This window comes from Camelina sativa, chromosome 2 (assembly GCF_030686135.1).
Source record: "Camelina sativa cultivar CO46 ecotype springtype chromosome 2, ASM3068613v1".
Lineage (NCBI taxonomy): Eukaryota > Viridiplantae > Streptophyta > Magnoliopsida > Brassicales > Brassicaceae > Camelina > Camelina sativa.
In genome coordinates, this window is record NC_141881.1 from 21,325,413 (window position 1) to 21,344,312 (window position 18,900).

At 36.0% G+C, this 18,900-nt stretch overlaps 4 protein-coding genes across 24 annotated transcripts; 2 read left to right on the forward strand and 2 right to left on the reverse strand.

The window, feature by feature from the left end:
- Positions 1–408: 408 nt before the first annotated feature.
- LOC104727405 (uncharacterized) lies at positions 409–2,259 on the reverse strand. 2 transcript variants are annotated; one of them, XM_019235678.2, is made up of 4 exons: positions 2,148–2,259; positions 1,837–2,018; positions 915–1,769; positions 409–840 (listed from the first exon to the last, which is right to left on the reverse strand). In XM_019235678.2, exons 3-4 carry the CDS (start codon positions 1,767–1,769, stop codon positions 775–777), a joined length of 921 nt encoding a protein of 306 aa, XP_019091223.1. In that variant the 5' UTR covers positions 1,837–2,018; positions 2,148–2,259; the 3' UTR covers positions 409–774. The 2 variants fall into 2 exon arrangements, with proteins under 2 accessions (XP_019091223.1, XP_087342920.1); XM_087486794.1 differs by having other exon boundaries at positions 1,837–1,937; positions 2,068–2,229.
- Positions 2,260–3,034: 775 nt separating this feature from the next.
- LOC109128758 (cytokinin hydroxylase-like) lies at positions 3,035–10,839 on the forward strand. 4 transcript variants are annotated; one of them, XR_015581414.1, is made up of 6 exons: positions 3,035–3,637; positions 3,771–4,000; positions 4,277–4,876; positions 5,600–5,861; positions 6,110–6,176; positions 10,301–10,839. XR_015581414.1 is itself a non-coding variant. In XM_087486789.1 (4 exons), exons 1-4 carry the CDS (start codon positions 3,121–3,123, stop codon positions 5,657–5,659), a joined length of 1,407 nt encoding a protein of 468 aa, XP_087342915.1. In that variant the 5' UTR covers positions 3,099–3,120; the 3' UTR covers positions 5,660–8,266. The 4 variants fall into 4 exon arrangements, 1 of the variants encoding a protein (XP_087342915.1); XR_015581421.1 differs by having other exon boundaries at positions 3,099–3,637; positions 6,102–6,176; XR_015581417.1 differs by having other exon boundaries at positions 3,099–3,637; positions 5,600–6,176.
- Positions 4,897–10,005, reverse strand: LOC109128757 (uncharacterized). Of its 17 annotated transcripts, none has more exons than XR_015581432.1 (8): positions 9,718–10,005; positions 9,437–9,561; positions 9,187–9,337; positions 8,983–9,043; positions 8,794–8,897; positions 8,609–8,675; positions 8,161–8,283; positions 4,897–5,262 (listed from the first exon to the last, which is right to left on the reverse strand). XR_015581432.1 is itself a non-coding variant. In XM_087486798.1 (7 exons), exons 3-7 carry the CDS (start codon positions 9,223–9,225, stop codon positions 8,231–8,233), a joined length of 324 nt encoding a protein of 107 aa, XP_087342924.1. In that variant the 5' UTR covers positions 9,226–9,337; positions 9,437–9,561; positions 9,718–10,005; the 3' UTR covers positions 7,979–8,230. The 17 variants fall into 17 exon arrangements, 5 of the variants coding, with proteins under 5 accessions (XP_087342924.1, XP_087342930.1, XP_087342937.1 ...); XR_015581444.1 differs by having other exon boundaries at positions 9,513–9,561; positions 9,718–9,877; XR_015581430.1 differs by lacking the exon at positions 4,897–5,262 and adding an exon at positions 6,457–7,524.
- On the forward strand, positions 6,069–7,835 carry LOC147948986 (uncharacterized). The gene is made up of 2 exons (XM_087469463.1): positions 6,069–6,109; positions 6,917–7,835. Exons 1-2 carry the CDS (start codon positions 6,069–6,071, stop codon positions 7,833–7,835), a joined length of 960 nt encoding a protein of 319 aa, XP_087325589.1.
- Positions 10,840–18,900: the final 8,061 nt, after the last annotated feature.

The window sequence follows — 18,900 nt, forward strand, 5'->3', positions numbered from 1 at the left end:
TGTATTTCAAAAAGTTAAATAGATGAATAAGTTTTTTAATAGTTTATGAAATAAAATTTACTTTAAATAATTCATTATGTTATGAAACTGATAATTAAATTATTAACTATATTTTCTTTTTTTTAATAGTTGATGAAGTCTTTCATTTTAAAAAACTAATAGAAAGAAATATTACCTTATATATTCTAATGACACATTTATGTAAATAATAATAAAATAAAGATTTTCTTATATATTTTAATGGCACATTTAATAAATCAAAAGACTTATTTTTGTAAATATGTTTATCTTGAGATGCTTAATTGCAATTAAATCTTCAAATGTTCTGGCGACGACACATCTGAAAATGCTTCTCTATTAATATATAGGGGATGATTTTTTTTTTTACTGTTGACCCGATGAAAAAAATTTTTATGACAATTTTGTAGCTTACATTAATATCCAATGGCCCAAACTTCTTAATTTTAAAAAAACAACTAATAAGACGATTGAATAAAAACAGAGTATTTCTTCATAACTCGATAGATTTCCAGGCGAGTGAAAAAATGTAAAACCCTAGACAGTTGAAACAGCAACATCTAGAGACGATCAGAGAGAAGAAGAGCGTTGCAAATACTTTGACGTGACATTTTCCACAACAGAATCTTCAAACCCTTTCAACCCTTCCTGAATCCTTACTAAAAATACCAGTGCCAATTGCTCTTACGGTTGCTTCCGCCAAAGTGGAAACTATTGAACTGTCAACAAGCCTCTTCAAAGAAGACTCGACCATCTCTATAGTTCGGGCTTTGTTCGCAAATCCGGAATAATCTTAAGCACTTCATTATGCTTATGAAGAATCTGCCATAAAAGAGACAAATGAATCAAGAGTTTTTTAAACACAGTAAATAACACACAGTAAAAATCAAACTTACCTCCTTCAACTCCATAGGGAGTGAATTTAGTACACTCAAGTCCTTTTTGATTCCTTTCATTTCACTTTTTAGAATCTCAACAGATTCCACAACTTCTTTAAGAGAAGAAAGAATACCGACATTGGTTAGCTCACCACCAACATTGGTTGGCTCATTGGTTGACTCATTTGTACCGACATTGGTGGTCTCATTGGTTGGCTCATTTTTAGCAACACTGGTGGTCTCATTGGTTGGCTCAGTTCTACCAACATTGGCTGTCTCCCTCTTTTTCTCCTGCTTTCTCTGGTTCTTCCTCTGTGTTTTCCTCTGATTTCGGCTTAGAACTGGATTTGGATTTAAAATTTCCTGACTCTCCCCGATACCACTTGAATCAGTAACAACTTGATGCTCGTCCATCCCTCCAGCATTTACTTCAACCTGACCTTCCCTGATACCACTTGACTGACTTGCACTCTCAGCATCAGTAACAACATGATGCTCGTCCATCCCTCCAGCAATTACTGCCTCTGGTTCCTCTACATATATTTCTCCACCTTCATTCCCACCAGTGTTTTCCTCAACCTCTGGTACTTCTTGTCGCTGTCGAGAAGCATCTTCGGCAAAGAGAAGATAAGCCGTATGAAACGGACGAATTGCGCGAATAATTAACTCCTCAGTATCATTTCCAGGTAAGCCAAAGGAAGTCTCCATATGACTCTGTATCTCAGATATTGTAAAGCATTTTCTTAAACACAACTTTAACTCATCATACACACATTGGAAATCTGCATATTTATCTGCTGTAGCCTCCATAGCTCGATCAATTTTCCTCACGCATGACTCAATGAATGCATCAGCTTCATATTTTTCATTCATCTGTAACAAATTACTAATGTTAGATGTACAATAGACACAAGATGTAACAACAGCAAAAGTTTCTAACCCTTTGTTGAGCTACTTGGAAGATCTTTTTAACCTTCCTCCCACTAAATTTTCCACGGAAGATTTCAACGAGTTGCTGGCCATTAGGATCTTTGCTACCACCTTGTATAGAACCGAACACAGGCTTATAGGTCTCAAGTCACTCATAAGAGGTGAGTTTAGCTTTTTGGGGATGAGACATAACTGTGTGAAATTCAAGTAAAAATAAGGAAAAGCAAGGAAAAGAGCCTACCGGCCTCGTACTGGAAAGAAAAAGAAAAAAAAAACTAATTAAAATCTACAAAAAAGAACGAAGAAATAGAAGGGACTTACATAGCCGAATTGGGATTTCGTTGTTCTCCATAGAAGAATATCAACAACGATTATGGTAAGCTAGGGTTCAGAAATTTGATACACTATCCGATCAGGGTTTTCGCCACCGCCGAGAGCCCACCAAAATATATCGAAAAGCCCAAAACTTTCAATAAGCTTAAAATATTTGCCTATGATCTAATTTTTTCATGCAAAAGGAGTCAACCAAAGTTAAGTTGTTACAAATAATATTTTCATGCAAAAGGAGTCAACCAAAGTTAAGTTGTTACAAATAATATTTGCCTATGATCTAATATTTTCATGCAAAAGGAGTCAACCAATGTTAAGCTTAAAATATTCGCCTATATAGCCTATGCTAATATTTTTAATAAGCTTACTACAACATATATATAACTATCATATCAAAAATAAGTTGTTACAAATAATTTTTATTTGTCTAGTTTTTCCGAAATAAAATTTAAAATACATGAAAATACAAAACATATCAAATCTATGAAATTTACTTTTGGTGAAAAAAAGAGAGAATAAATTCAATAAATAAATAAAATTAGTGTGACCTCTGTGATAAAGCATCAAAAATCCCACAAAGATGTAACATGTTTATTTATCCCACAAAAGTTCCTTAACAACTCCATAATTATATGTTCCATTCCACAGCCCAAATCTTGAAATATATTAAATTTTGGTACAAGTAATTCTTTACTCAAAAGGTACTTACACATTTTAAGAAAATTACGTCGCTACTGCTGTTTTTATATAGTTCCTCTTTTTTATTTTTATTTTTATGTTTAGGTCAAGAATAACTTACTACATATTAGAGCTGGAATTCAGAAATCAATAAATCTAGTCAGATAATAAAACAGCATTTTGAGGAAATTTTCAGAATTAGCGTGACATAGGGAAGAAATATTCGCCTATATAGCCTATGCTAATATTTCCTCAAATAATGTCTGGAGGTGTCTGGAGAAGAACAATGTCTGGAGGTGTCGGTCCAACGTACAACGACATAACCTTACCAAAAGAAGAAGAACAACATCATCAACAAACCCAAACACCATCAACCGGAAAAACCACCGGCTTCTTTTCATTCCGGCAACTAAACATCCTCGCAATAATCATCGTTCTCTCCGCAAGTGGTCTCGTAACGATCCTCACTCTCATCTACTTCTTCTTCCTCTCTAAACTCATCTTCCCACCACACAACAACCCGAGCCGCGACGCTCCTCTCAACGTTTCCGTTGTAGTTCTTTGCCTTGTGTTCTTCAAGCTCTCCTTGCGTTGCTGGATATTGCCAGTTCGAACTCAAAAGAAGCTTAGAGATAACGGATTTTTAGGTCCACAACCTAGTTTTCCATTAGGAAACCTTAATGACATGAAGAAGCTGAAGATGGCTTCGTTAATGGTAGATAATAGCAAATCTTCTACTATTATCAACCATGACATACACTCCATTGCACTTCCACATTTCGCTCGGTGGCAACAAGACTACGGTAACTAATCAGTCTCCATTCTTACATGTATCTTATTAAGTTCCTGACATTGATATATACCATATGACCGGTTTGGCTACCAACATTATGTAATTATTAACATTTATCATTGGTTACGTCTTATGTAACACAGGGAAAGTGTTTGTTTACTGGCTAGGGATAGAGCCGTTCGTGTACGTTGCGGATCCTGAATTCTTGAGTGTCATGTCGAAAGGTGTATTGGGGAAGAGTTGGGGGAAACCAAATGTTTTCAAGAAAGACAGAGAGCCTATGTTTGGTACCGGTTTGGTTATGGTCGAAAGTGACGACTGGACAAGACATCGCCACATCATAACACCTGCATTTGCCCCTCTTAATCTTAAGGTATAATTATAATCATTACTCTTTTTTACCATTTACATTGGCAAGAGTCCAAAATATTGTAGAAAATTAATAGGGTGACTAATCTATTTCAACAAATTAGACTTTATAGTCCTTCCTCAAAAGCATGAGCCACCATTTATCATGACAAATAAATTTCAAGGTCTTATGGTGTTAAAAAGACTATTGATAAAGTTATTAGACTCATTCAATTCAAAGGGTCATAATAGAATATTTCTCATTTTCTCAATGCTTTTAATTGATCGTCTTAATTATTAGGCAATGACAAACATGATGGTGGAATCAATCTCCAACATGTTGGATCGATGGACGATACAAATAAACTCGGGCAATCCCGAATTTGACATGGAAAGCGAGATCATAGGAACAGCTGGTGAAATAATCGCTAAGACAAGCTTCGGAGTCACGGGAGAAAATGGAGTTCAAGTCCTCAAAAACCTAAGAGCTGTGCAATTCGCTCTCTTCAACTCAAATCGCTACGTAGGCGTACCGTTCAGCAACATTTTGAATTTCAAGCAAAACGTTAAAGCAAAGGAGCTAGGCCGAGAGATCGATGGTCGCCTTTTGTCGTTCATAAACGAACGGAAGAGGTCTTTAGTCAAAGGTGACGACCAAGGCCACGATCTTCTCGGAATGTTGATTAAAGCGGATCATACAGGGAATTTTACGGCAAAGGAGCTTGTGGACGAATGCAAGACGTTCTTCTTCGCTGGCCACGAGACGACGGCTTTAGCACTTACGTGGACGTTCATGCTTCTCGCGATTCATCCCGAGTGGCAAGACTCGATCAGGGAAGAGATTAGACAACTCATCGGAGATTCCAAGATTGAATATAACAAACTTGCCGGACTAAAAAAGGTACGTTACCAAACACAGTACACAACAATCCACGTGCTTAATTATATGCATGCATACATTATATTTGGACGCGTTTACAAAATAATCTACAATTTGGCATGTTCACATTTTCTTTTTTCTTTATTTTAAAAAAGATAGAGGAAGTTAATGCACGTAAATGTGGATATATTGTAGTCTGATACTACATAATTAATATACACCTTAGGTAAATTTAAGCCTATTTAATATACACCACTGTGGTCAAAGTCTCATGGTCACAAAGAAGTCTCATGATCAAAGCATAGAGGCGCGTCGCCTCTCTAGATCAAAACTAGTCAACGACTGCGCTGGCAAATAAGTGAAGCACCCACGTTATCTGATATCTTTACTCATAATGCATATTCTATCTGTTCTCATCCATGACAAAAACGTGTGACACAAGTGTCATTAGTCATACTTTAATTAAATATTAACATTTCATAGTTAAAAACTAATTGAATCGCTTACCTTTGATTTTTGTATAAATATTAAGGCCACCTTTATCGGTAAAACATGTTGGGTGTTCTAAAGCTTTTTTTAAAATAAAAATATTGTAAAAGTGGACTTAGAACATGTTGATGGATTTTAAACTAGAACTGTTTTTGGCCTAGTTCTAGTGTGAAGTGGCATACTCTGATTAGAAACAATTTTTTGCAACCGAGAGATCTTTTCATTTCTCATTTTGTTTGATATCGTGGCTGCTAGGGTTTTCTTGTTTCTCTCCCAAACGGCGATAGCTTTCTGGTCACCAATTTCTCCAATTAAGGTGTGTTTTTCGGCCATTAAAACACCAAAATCGAGAGGCAATTTCGTCTCTGTCTCGCAAGTCAAGAGATCTCCTCATCTCCTCTGTCTCGCCAAACTCAAGAGATCTCCTCGTCTCCTCTCTCTCCTCTGTCTCGCCAAGCTCAAGAGATCTCCTCGTCTCCTTTGTCTCGCAAATCTCATCTCCGGCGATATAGACAAGGTAGTCCCGTCGTGTCCTCTGTTCTTTATTGTTTCATTGATGTTTCTTCGATTTAGGGTCTTGAAATCTCTAAATTAGGTTTCGATTTAGTATCATGTTATAGGGTTTCAGATCATCTGTCAGTAAAAGATTTTGATTAATCGATATAGGATTTGTTTGAGTGAATTTTGAGTGTCGTTTGTTGTATTTGAAATCAACCTTACACTGATGAACATTAATCGATTTTGCTTTGTTTCTGAGGCTTCTAGGTGAGGTTAACCAGGACAAATTAAATCGGATAACCATCAACAAACCTGCATTACTCGAAAGTAAAAGGTAAGTCAAACTCACTATATGTAATGCAAGATTGGACCAGCTTGGTTTCCTGATTTGAGTGGTGTTGTGGTTAGTGTAGTACGTGGTTATTCACAGATTTTATGTGATTGTAGTTGCTTGTAAAGTGTTGTTTGATTGTATAGTGAGTTTTGCAGTCTTGAGTAGTGATGGTCTCGGATGGTTGATTGGTTTATCTCTTGTATAATATGTTTGAGTGGTTTGTGTAGTAGTGTAGTAAGTGGTTATTCACAGATTTTAGGTGATTGTAGTTGCTTGTACAGTGTTGTTTGCTTGTATAGTGAGTTTCTCAGAGTTTAGTTGTGATGGTCTCGGATGGTTAATTGGTTTATCTCTTGTATAATATGTTTGAGTGGTTTTAGTCATGTTCTCGGCTAATAGGAGACTAAACTTTAAAAACTGAGTTCAATGCATTAACACTCAATGACCTTTATTTACTTCTGATTTGACTAAAGTAGGTAATGGTTATTTACAATTAAAAGTCTGTAACAACACCAAACTTTGAATTTAATGATCTTCTTAACTTCTCTATATTAACCAATCTTATTTCCTTCTTTCTTACCAATCTCTAAGAACTTTCCAATAATCTCTCTTCCTCACCTTCTTCCGTGTTAAATCTGATTGCTATGGAATCAAATAATACTCCTAATAGTCAGTCTCAATCCTACTTTAGCCTTCTTAACTTAATCCTACTTTAGCCTTCTTAACTTCCCATATGACAGATTTGCTCCCAATGTAAACATTGGTTCCTCTCAAATCCCTTCTTTTAGTTCACAAACTAGTTCACAGCCGAGTCAACCTCCTAGTCAACCAGAAGAGATAGCAGAACAGCATAGGGAGAGAAGGATATGGTCCACACAAGATAACTTAGTCCTAATAAGCGGCTGGTTAAACACATCAAAGGATGCAATAGTTGGGAATGACCAACCGCTTGGAAACTTTTGGAAGCGTATTGGTGACTATTATGCATCAAGTGATCATGTACTTGGTGGTGGTGAACTAAGGCGCCCTGACCATTGTAGACAAAGATGGCGAAAAATCAGCAAGGAAGTGAGCAGGTTCTGTGGAGCTTATGCAGAGTCAAAGGGCGAGAAAGCTAGTGGCATGAATGATTTGGACATTCTGCAGAATGCTCACCAAATCTACACTAAGTTGTACAAGAGGAAGTTTGGTTTGGAGTATGCTTGGAATGTGCTCCGCTATGAACAGAAATGGATTAATCTGGAGGCTATGAACCCCACTCCAAAGACAACCAGCTCTAACAAAAGAAAAGCCGATGATGCTGCACCATCTTCAGGGTCTATTGTGGGTGAGCACGAGAGCAGGCCTACTGACATAAAGGCAATGAAAAAATTAAGGAACAAAGGTAAAGAGAAGGCTGCACCATCTGCAGAGTTTAGTCACATATGGGAGATCAAAAAAAAGGATTTAGAGGGCATGAAAGAACTTCAAAAGATGTCCATTCTTGACACTCTCATTGCCACGAAAGAAACTCTAGATGAAGATGAGAAAGCTCTAAAGAAGAAGCTAATGCTGAACTGTTTTAACTTAGATGAAACAAATGATGACATGTCCGTTGTAGTATGTTTGTCTTATGGGGTGTCAAACGGGCATGCCCGCGCCCGAACGGACAGACCGTGACGGTCCCGTATTTTCAGTGATCCGCCGCGGACAGGTCCGCCACGGGCGGCGGGCGACGTATCACTGCCCATGTCCGCCCCGCTTAGCTTTGCGGACTAACGGGCATGCCCGCGGGCATTTACATTTCTAGTAAACATGTTCAATACAAAATGGTGCACATACGTAATACGTCAATATGTGTAGTGTAAGGTACAATACGTCAATATGTGTAGTGTAAGGTGCACATTACATGGTTCAATGTTATTAGAGTATATGAACCTAAACGTAACCACTATATTTGAAGCAAGACTAAGGGGTAACCAAAGGTAAATAAGAGGTGGTATACCAGAACGTTGGCACCAATGCTTGTTCCAACAGCAAATAAAGGAGCCTCTGGGAACTGAGTATGGATGTGATCAATTACTTTCCGAAGATCTTCTGTCCACCCAGCAGTGTAGACACAGTCCGACTGATTAATGATTTAAAGAGTCAGTCAATGATTCATAATTTACCCAAACCACATGCATATTCAATAAAATCAACCTCAAAAATGATATGCTTATGAAAAGGAAATAAGATTGCAAAGCCAATAAATCCCTTTAATAAGATCAAAGATATTGTCATGCTTAATCCAGAACATGTAATGGTGAACTTGATAGCAAGATTGATCATATTCTTCTAGCAAGTCATTAATTAATATATAAAATCAGTACAGCCACGCACCTGTGATCCAAAATATCATCTAGACAAATAAAACAAAACCTAGAACTCAATATCAATACAAGGAAACTCACGGTTAAAGATATCCCTCCAAGTCCACGATGGTTTTGCACAACAACATTCCATCCTTCCTTTGCTAACCTGAACGCAATATGTTTAATATACAGTAGAAATATAACAGAACAAAAACAAGAGATACATGAGAAAGAGTAAGAAACTGAAACAGAGAAATAAAGTAGAAAGGAGTGATGAAATTTACAGCAGCAGAAGAATCACTAGTGAGCCCTAGCACCACAATAGCAATTGGAGTTCTATCAGTTCCAGGATTTGAGCCATTGACCACCTGTGATATGTCTTCCACAACTACAGAGAACAACAAATAGTTGTAATACCATGAATCAAAAAACTGAAAACAGCAAATGTGTTATTATTATTTGTTAACACCAACCATCATAATGCATTAACCAATCCAAAACAATTGTGCCACCATCTGTTGCCTGATAGAAATCCTGACGAGAGAAACAATATTAAAATCTATTCATACATCTCAAAGATGAAGTCTTTACATCAACTTCTTAAGAACACATTTTATGCCTACAAGATCTGAGCAAGTAAAAAGATGTGGTCTTTTTAATTATAAATCAAGTCTTACCACTAGAAACGACGCTCCTATGAAGCAGAGAAGAAGCATAGAAACTCAGCTTTCTTCATAGTTTCAATCAAACCTTAAACGATGATTTAGAAAACCCAAAAACCCAGTTTCTTACATACAAACCGAAAATCACACGATCGTAGGTGAGGGACTAAAAAAACAAAAAAAAACAGCTTTAGAACTTGGATAAAATCGCAAAGATATATAGCGAGTGACGACTGACGACGATGATTAAGATTTAGGAACTAGCCTCTACTACTGAAAGCATGATAAATTACAGCCAGAGTCGCTATAAAACTAAGGCCTGCGTATGTTCTTAGTCATACCAATCTGATGCTTCACTCTCTTGTTACCATGACTCAATATCTCAAGAACCTGACAGATGAAATAAACGCCACTGAGACTTAAGTTCACGATTTCTGTAACTCTTGCTAGTACAATTTGAAATCATCTGACCATAAAAATCAGTTTTAAATCTCTAATTGCCTTGTTACTTTTAGAAATTGAGAGGACATGGTAAGTGCCACTTACTCGATTAGAAGATGTAAATCTCTAATTGCCTTGTTAGTTTTAGAAGAAGATGGAAGAAGTGGTCGAAAGAAAGAAGAAGAAGATGGAAGACGTGATCGAAAGTGGGACTGTGGGAGACGAAGACGAAGAACGGAAGAAGAAGAAGAATGTTCTATCGGGTAATCCGCAAACCCGCAATCCGCGATGGGTAAACCCGCTTCAATCCGCCGACCAAACGGGCCAGCCCGCTATGCCCGCGAATATTTGGGCTTCAATGACTAAGCCCATGCCCGCTCCGCTATGTGTCTTATTGGGCTATGCCCGCGGGCATAAGACTTATGTTTATGTTTGTTTTAACTCTAGTTTATGTTTGTTTTAACTCTAGTTTATGTTTGTTTTAAGTATGTTTGTCTTATGTTTACGTTTGTTTTAACTCTAGTTTATGTTTTTAATGAATCGGCTTATGTTTGGTTCCTAAATCTTTCTTTTGTTTTTGAATTCTGATTGCATTCTGATTTATTACCTGTTTCATAATCGTTGGCAAGCCTTCACAAACTTGTTTTTGTTTTCATTGTTATACTTATCTATGTGTTTTTGGTTTCAGGTTGAAGAAGACATGGACTCTTTATACGACTATGGTATAAACAGCCCATTAGACTATAGTTCTGAAGAGGAGGAGGCTAAGACCTGTTACTATCCTCCGCAACCATCAACTGAGATTGGATACACAAGTCTATGGAGCCGTGAAGCTGAACCACTTCATGATTTTGAGACACAACTCAACCAGCTCAAGGACCAACTGATCCAGCTCAAGGACCAACAAAACCATTCAAATCAGAGGTTGTTGAACCTGGAGAGGCTTGTTACTGAGGCACGAGAGAAGAAACCATTGTTTCAAATGGCCCCTGAATTTGTAGTTGTTGTTTGCTTCGGTATGAGTGTTTTGCTAGTGGTATTTATCTTGTTTACTAAGTAAATTAGATTAGGCTTTTGATCGGCTAGTAGTGAAGCTGTGGATCGACTAATGTATGATTGTAGGCACAATTTGGTATTTAGATTGTAGTTTTAAAGATTGAGTCACATGAATTTGTTTTGTTTGTTTGGATTTTAGTTTTAAAGACAGAGTCACATGAATTTGTTTTCTTTGTTTGGATTTTAGTTTTATAGACAGAGTCACAAGAATTTGGAAATCAACAAAGACCAAAGTTCACATGTGTTTGTCCGAAAATGAAGTATCACATGTATTAAAAAGACAGAGTCACACTGAACTTGAAGTATCACATGCTCATGTATTTACCCTCTATATATATCAGAAGAGCACAAGAGTGTAAATCATCAAAATCAAACATACATTTTCTCATAAACCAATTTCTTTCTCTCACCAAAAACATACAATTCTCTTCTCTCTCTATCTACAAATTGCAAGTTTATTCTCTTGTATTATTTTCTTTTGTTCATCTTATTAATACATAGCTTTTATGGCATCTTCTTCCAACAATTTTCACTACCATTATGATCTGCATAATGATAGTTTAAACCAATTTTTTCAAGAGCAATTTAGTAACCAATTTGAAGCTGCTGAAGAGGAAATTCCGGTCGAAAGGAATACACGTATATATATATATATCGATAGAAAACGGGAAGAAGGGCACGAACGTTTGTGGAACGATTATTTTTCTGATAATCCGACTTACACAGAGAGGCAATTTCGCCGACGGTTTCGAATGAACAAGTCATTGTTCTTGCGTATCGTGAATCGTCTCAGTGAAGAAGTTCCATATTTTAAACCAAAAAAGGATGCAACCTTCCGGAATGGTTTATCACCGCTACAACAATGTACTGCAGCAATTCGACTATTAGCATATGGGACTGGGTCGGGCTCGGTTGACGAATATATACGTCTTGCTGAATCGACTGCTCGTAAATGTTTAGAATAGTTGACTTGTTTGGCACTGAATGCCTACGCCGACCCACACCAGAGGATCTTCAAAGGCTACTCTTTTATGGAGAACAGCGGGGTTTTCCCGGGATGGTTGGAAGTATCGACTGTATGCATTGGAAGTGGAAAAATTACCCAACCGCTTGGAAAGGAATATATTCACGAGGCACCGGTAAACCAACAATTGTTTTGGAGGCGGTAGCTTCACAAGATCTCTGGATATGGCACGCATTTTTGGAGCTCCAGGTACTTGTAATAATTTAAATATTATTGATCAGTCACCAGTATTTAATGACATTATTTACGGACGAACTCCCGAAGTTACGTACTATGTCAACGGAAGTGAGTATAATTTAGCTTACTATCTGACGGATGCTATTTACCCCGAATGGACAACATTTGTTAATTCCATCCCACAACCACAACACCCGAAACATCATTTGTTTGCAGAACGTCAAGAAGGTGTACAAAAAGATGTTGAGCGTGCATTTGAAGTTCTGCAATCTAGATTCACCATGATTAAAAATCCATCTCTTTTATGGTCAAAGGGTAAAATTGCATATATTATGAGAGCATGTCTCATACTCCATAATATGATTGTCGAAGATGAACGAAATTCATACACACTCTATGACGAACAAGAATTCCAACAAGAAGATGGAACCGGAACTACTCCGGATCTTACGTTTTCAGTAAATATGCCTTCAAATTTTGATGGTTTAGATGATGGCCATACAATAATTCGTGATAGACAAGCACATCACAAATTAAAGGAGGATTTGATTGAGAATATATGGAATAAATTTGAACACTAAACTATGTATTAATTAAATAAAATGTTTGTGTGCTTTAATTAATTAAGTAATATGTTTGTTTGGTTTTCATTTTATTTTATGTACAATGTTTTTTTGTTTCATAAAAATTTGGTATTGTAATTTGAATTTTAGTAAAAGTTTTATAAGTTTGCAATTTAAATGTTATTTTATAAGTTTTTATAATTGTAATATGTTTAAGAATATTATATTATTAAATCTTATGATCTTAAACATGTTCTCCCAATAACTAACTTCTTATGAAAAGATCTAAATAATCTTACATTATTTTCATAATATTTTTACTCTAAGAATACCCAAAAGTGTTCCCCCATTGCGGATGCCCCAACGAAACAAAACTTGTGATCATTAAATGCATATGAGTTGGGTGATGAACGAGGTTCTCCGGCTATATCCGCCTGCGCCTAACGCACAACGACAAGCTAGATATTTTTTGAGTTTGATTAATTAGGATCAGTTTTTTTTTTTTTGGTCGGCAGATCAAAATTTAAGGTCTCGACTTTTTTTTATATACTAGATATTCACCTGCGGTACACCGCGGGACTATATTTTTTGTTTAGAAATACAAATTAAAATTTCTTTATTATATTAACTATATCTTATTATATAAAGTTGGGTTTTAAAAGTTAGTCATTAACAAGATTTTGACATATGTAAAAGTTAATATTGGGATTTGAGATTACAACAAAAGAATTAGAATATTTTGTTTTAAACAATATTAATGATGTGAAAGGATAAATATCAAAAAATTTCAAAAATTAAAAAGTTTTTAAAAAAAAAAATTAGGAGGAGACTTTATATATATTTCATAAAATTTGAAATTATAACATTATTTACTTCTTTTCAATTTAAGTTATTAATTCTACAAAAAATAGAAATGGGATTAAGAAAAATATACAGTTAATTATTAATTCTAATTTTGTAAATACTCACTTCTATATAAACATCGATCGTCTCATTTTTTCAAATTACAAAATATTTTATTCAAAAACACTCCTTTTAACTTTGTTTTATTGGTAAACCTATTTTAATGGAAAGGTAAATTTTATTTTATTTTTTTTTAACCAAAATTTTCACATACTTTCTCCTTTTTCAGTTTGGAAGACGTAAGACCCAAAAAAAAATTAATATATATATCTTTTTTCTAATACTGTATTTTAAAATTTTATTGTAGTATTTTTAGATTTTTCTATTTAATATATATTTATCATCTTTGAATTATTTGGGATTCATATTATCGTGCTTATAATTTTCTATTATTTCTATAATTATGTCAAACTAATTTTTTTCTAATTTTTCAACCTTGATTGGTTGATCGTAGACCTTTTTGTACAAACATAATTGTTATCATTCATTCAATCTTAAAGGGAGATAACGAGTAGAAACTCATCAACCTAATGGTTGGATAAAATAGGCTAATCAAACATAAGCTTACAACAAACATAAATAGATAGGTTGGAAAAACATAAATAGTTGCTGATAGATCCATAGGAGCTCAGAGACTGTGACACCCTGGTTTGCGGATAAGTTAAAAAAAATTGATTTGGCCACCTATGTCACCAAAGTTCAATTATCTTTTCGGTCAAGTATCCTAAGAGAACTCCAGAGTTAAGCGTCCTTGAGCAGGAGTAGATTCAAGATAGGTGACCTTCCGGGAAGTGACTGTCGGAACTGTGTGAGTGAGGAAAAAACACAGGAAAAGATCATGTGGTGATGTGTAGGGTCGGTAAACAAGTATCTAAAAACTCCTGAACGTAATAAACCGGTCGTTAGATATGGGTGGTCCAACAAGCCGTGATTAGATGTGTGATCCACCAAGGAAGGTAGACACATGGACTAGGAGTGGACAGAGGCTACATCATGGTGTTTCAAAGACACTTCCACGAAGACATTGGAAAATTTAACATTAGCTACTATCAAAAAATTTTGCGGCGTTAGAAAAAGGTCTTTAGTTTCATTGGTTGTCGCAACAACCCATTATTAGGTAGCTAAAAGACGTGAACATGTTCTCTCCATACAGGAAGAGGGCATAGCCGAGTTTCTCTCGATGGCGGAGGAGGTTGGACGCAAGGTTATCTCCCCAAGGGAAGAAGGTGGAGAATGTTAGACGTAAAGTTATTTCCCCAAGGGAGGAAGGCGGAGCCAAGGTTCTCTCCATGGTGGAGGAGTTTGGATGCAAGGTTCTCTTCATAAGGGAGGAGGGCGGAGCTGAGGTTCTCTCCATGGTTGGTCATACACTACTGTGATGATACATCACTGATTAGTATATATGTAATATCTTTTTATTCAAAAATTTTTTGAGCCAAAAATTTTAGTAAATAAAAAAACTATGCAAAAGTGAAAGTAAAGAAATATATAATAGTTGGTTTAATGTATTCATACAGACATTTTCTAGGTGGTGGTAAAAAATATATTTGTAACATACAACATATTTAGATGTAAAAAATATATTTTTAATGGTAACATACATAAAATATTTGTAAATAGATATAAATCAGTGTATTATAGAAAAAATAAAACTTATAAAGAACTTACAACAAATTTTAATATATTTTTGTTATATTTAATTTAATTTACAAAACGTTAGATCCGCACATCGAGCGGGTCCTTATCTAGTATGTATATAATATATTTTGTATTTTTTAATCTACTATTGTAACACCCGCAAACTAAATTGTGCGTTTTGGGTGAGGGTGTCGATCGACACCAAGGAGGTGTCGGTCGACACCATTGTTTTTCTGGTTCGATCGAATTGTTTTAATCGTCGATTTTGGCCGGTTTGGTTTAAGGAAACCATTGAACCGAGTTGTAAAAGGGGGAAAACGACCTAGGGTCGTGTTTTTGTCTTGTTTCGCCGCTTTTAGAGAAAAACAAAAGAGAGAGTTGGTTCTTGAGGTTCTAGAGAGAGTTTGTGAGATTTCAAAGCTTTGTGGGAGAGATCTTGCTGGGGGAGTGAGGATCCAAGGCTAGGATCGTGTGGGAAGCTTGCTGGTAGTGTGGATTTGTCCATTGTTGGTCAGAAACTTCCTGCAAGAGGTGAGTGCATGACCATGGATTATCTAAGCTAAGATCTCTAGTTTTTCTATGATTTGGTGCTTATGTGGTAGTTTCTTTGAGCTCTCTATGGTATTTCGTCGCTGCTATGGCTGGGCTTTGGCTTCTGGGAACGCATGGAGCGGGTTGGAGAAGATTAGAGGCGAGATTCGGAGTTTTTGATCGAAGAAAATCGATGCTCGGCATCGGTGTCGGTCGACACCAGTTGGGGTGTCGGTCGACACCAGTTGGGGTGTCAGTCGACACCAACGCGAGGACGGCTCAAGACTTTGGTGAGTGTCGATCTACACCATGTGGAGGTGTAGGTCGACACAAACCAGGGTTTTCGGGAGTGTCGGGCATGGTGTCGGTCGACACCAGATTGTCAGTATCGATCAACACCATCTGGTGTCGGTCGACACCCTTCTTTCAGCTACGACGGATGTTGCATGCTTTGTATATTGGCTGGTTTGTTTTATTGAATGTTGATTGTGGCATGTAGAGATCTTATTGCTTGTGTGTATAGCCCAGTAGATGGAGGATTGTCTCACTGAGAGTTTATCAAATACTCATGCATCTCAATTTGTGTTTGTGGTGCAGGTAAAAGCAAAGTGTGATCGTGGAATCAAGGCAATGAAGAGGATGTTTTAGGGACTCGATTGGATGTTGTCTGGCATTGCTAGGTTGCTAGAGTTGAGTCATTAGAAACATTGCTAGGTTGCTGGTTTCATGTTTCTTGTTGTTTGGTATCGGAATATTGCTTATGCTAACCAAGCGTCGATAGCTCAATTGGTAAAGACTCTTTGGCAAAGTCTAGAGGTCGCTGGTTCGAGGGACGGCGCTTGGGAGGGGACCATATAAAATGCTCTGGTCCCTGGCCCGAGAGGATGTACGGGCCTAGGCCCGGAACCTCTTAGTAATTCAAAAAAAAAATATTGATTATGCTATAATATTGGATTATTATTGGTTTATTATTGGATATTGGTATGGTTATTCCGCTGTTGATTGTGATTGTGGCTAGGTGGCTAGTGGATATGGGACCACTAGTTGTAGTTTATATACTATATTATATTTATTATTTATTATTAAAAAAAATGGGTCAGTCCTTTCAACTATAGTATTACATCAATACATTATGTAGTGTATAATTTCCGTTGTCTACATGTAGTGGTTTATTATATACAAGTTAGGATATCCTTATTAATTCACTAAATTTAATTCAGTCAAAAAATATATTTTTTTGTGATTTTTTTTTTCATTTACAATGTAGAGATAATAGTATTACATAATATATTTTATTTTTATAATTATATGAGTATGCTATAATTTGATTTTGTAGTTTTGGTTGTTTTATCTCTATATCATTTAATACTTTTGTATTTATAGTTGTGCAAGTCAATTAAAATGGTGGAGTGTTTTTTTGTAAAGTTTTATTTATATCAATTGTTTCTTATTAGTATGGATCAAAAATCTATATATTAATATATTAGCTACTGAAAAACACTTCGGTGACGACGTAATGTTTTTTTTAACAATTTGTGTCAGTTCGGGCCCCAAATTTTTTTAAAATTAAAGTTATTATAAAATAGTTTAATCACTTGGCTTTCAAATACATGAAAATAAGTTATTATCAACAATTTTTAAAGAATGTATTAATTAAATATAAAATATTAAATGCTAGTGGGTGTTGGTCTGATACTTTTGGAAATTTGAATAGGAGAAAATCTTCTTAAGTTAGATTCCAAATTTGATATTATTTAAAATAAAAATAATAATTGTAAAATTAATGTTAATGGCATGATTGTAAATAAGTTCCAACTCGAGGATTTATTTCATAAATGTCTCAAAAAATGTATATATAGTATAATATATTTTGTATTTTTTAATCTACTATTGTAACACCCGCAAACTAAATTGTGCGTTTTGGGTGAGGGTGTCGATCGACACCAAGGAGGTGTCGGTCAACACCATTGTTTTTCTGGTTCGATCGTATTGTTTTAATCGTCGATTTTGGCCGGTTTGGTTTAAGGAAACCATTGAACCGAGTTGTAAAAGGGGGAAAACGACCTAGGGTCGTGTTTTTGTCTTGTTTCGCCGCTTTTAGAGAAAAACAAAAGAGAGAGTTGGTTCTTGAGGTTTTAGAGAGAGTTTGTGAGATTTCAAAGCTTTGTGGGAGAGATCTTGCTGTGGGAGTGAGGATTCAAGGCTAGGATCGTGTGGGAAGCTTGCTGAGAGTGTGGATTCGTCCATTGTTGGTCAGAAACTTCCTGCAAGAGGTGAGTGCATGACCATGGATTATCTAAGCTAAGATCTCTAGTTTTTCTGTGATTTGATGCTTATGTGGTAGTTTCTTTGAGCTCTCTATGGAATTTCGTCGCTGCTATGGCTGGGCTTTGGCTTCTGGGAACGCATGGAGCGGATTGGAGAAGATTGGAGGCGAGATTCGGAGTTTTTGATCGAAGGAAATCATCGTTGTCGGTCAACACTAGTTGGGGTGTCGGTCGACACCAACGCAAGGACGGCTCGAGACTTTGGTGAGTGTCGATCGACACCATGTAGAGGTGTCGGTCGACACAAACTAGGGTTTTTGGGAGTGTCGGGCATGGTGTCGGTCGACACCAGATTGTCAGTGTCGATCAACACCCTTCTTTCAGCTACGACGGATGTTGCATGCTTTGTATAATGGCTGGTTTGTTTTATTGATTGTTGATTGTGGCATGTAGAGATCTTATTGCTTGTGTGTATAGCCCAGTAGATGGAGGATTGCCTCACTGAGTGTTTATCAAATACTCATGCATCTCAATTTGTGTTTGTGGTGCAGGTAAAGGCAAAGTGTAATCGTGGAATCAAGGCAATGAAGAGGAGGATGTTCTAGGGACTCGATTGGATGTTGTCTGGCATTGCTAGGTTGCTAGAGTTGAGTCATTAGAAATATTGCTAGGTTGCTAGTTTCATGTTTCTTGTTGTTTGGTATTGGAATATTGTTTATGCTATAATATTGGATTATTATTGGTTTATTATTGGATATTGGTATGGTTATTCCGATGTTGTTTGTGATTGTGGCTAGGTGGCTAGTGGATATGGGACCACTAGTTGTAGTTTATATACTATATTATATTTATTATTTATTATTAAAAAAAAAGGATAGGTCCTTTCAACTATAGTATTACATCAATACATTATGTAGTGTATAATTTCCGTTGTCTACATGTAGTGGTTTATTATATACAAGTTAGGATATCCTTATTAATTCACTAAATTTAATTCAGTCAAAAAATATATTTTTTTTGTAATTTTTTTTTTCATTTACAATGTAGAGATAATAGTATTACATAATATATTTTATTTTTATAATTATATGAGTATGCTATAATTTGATTTTGTAATTTTGGTTGTTTT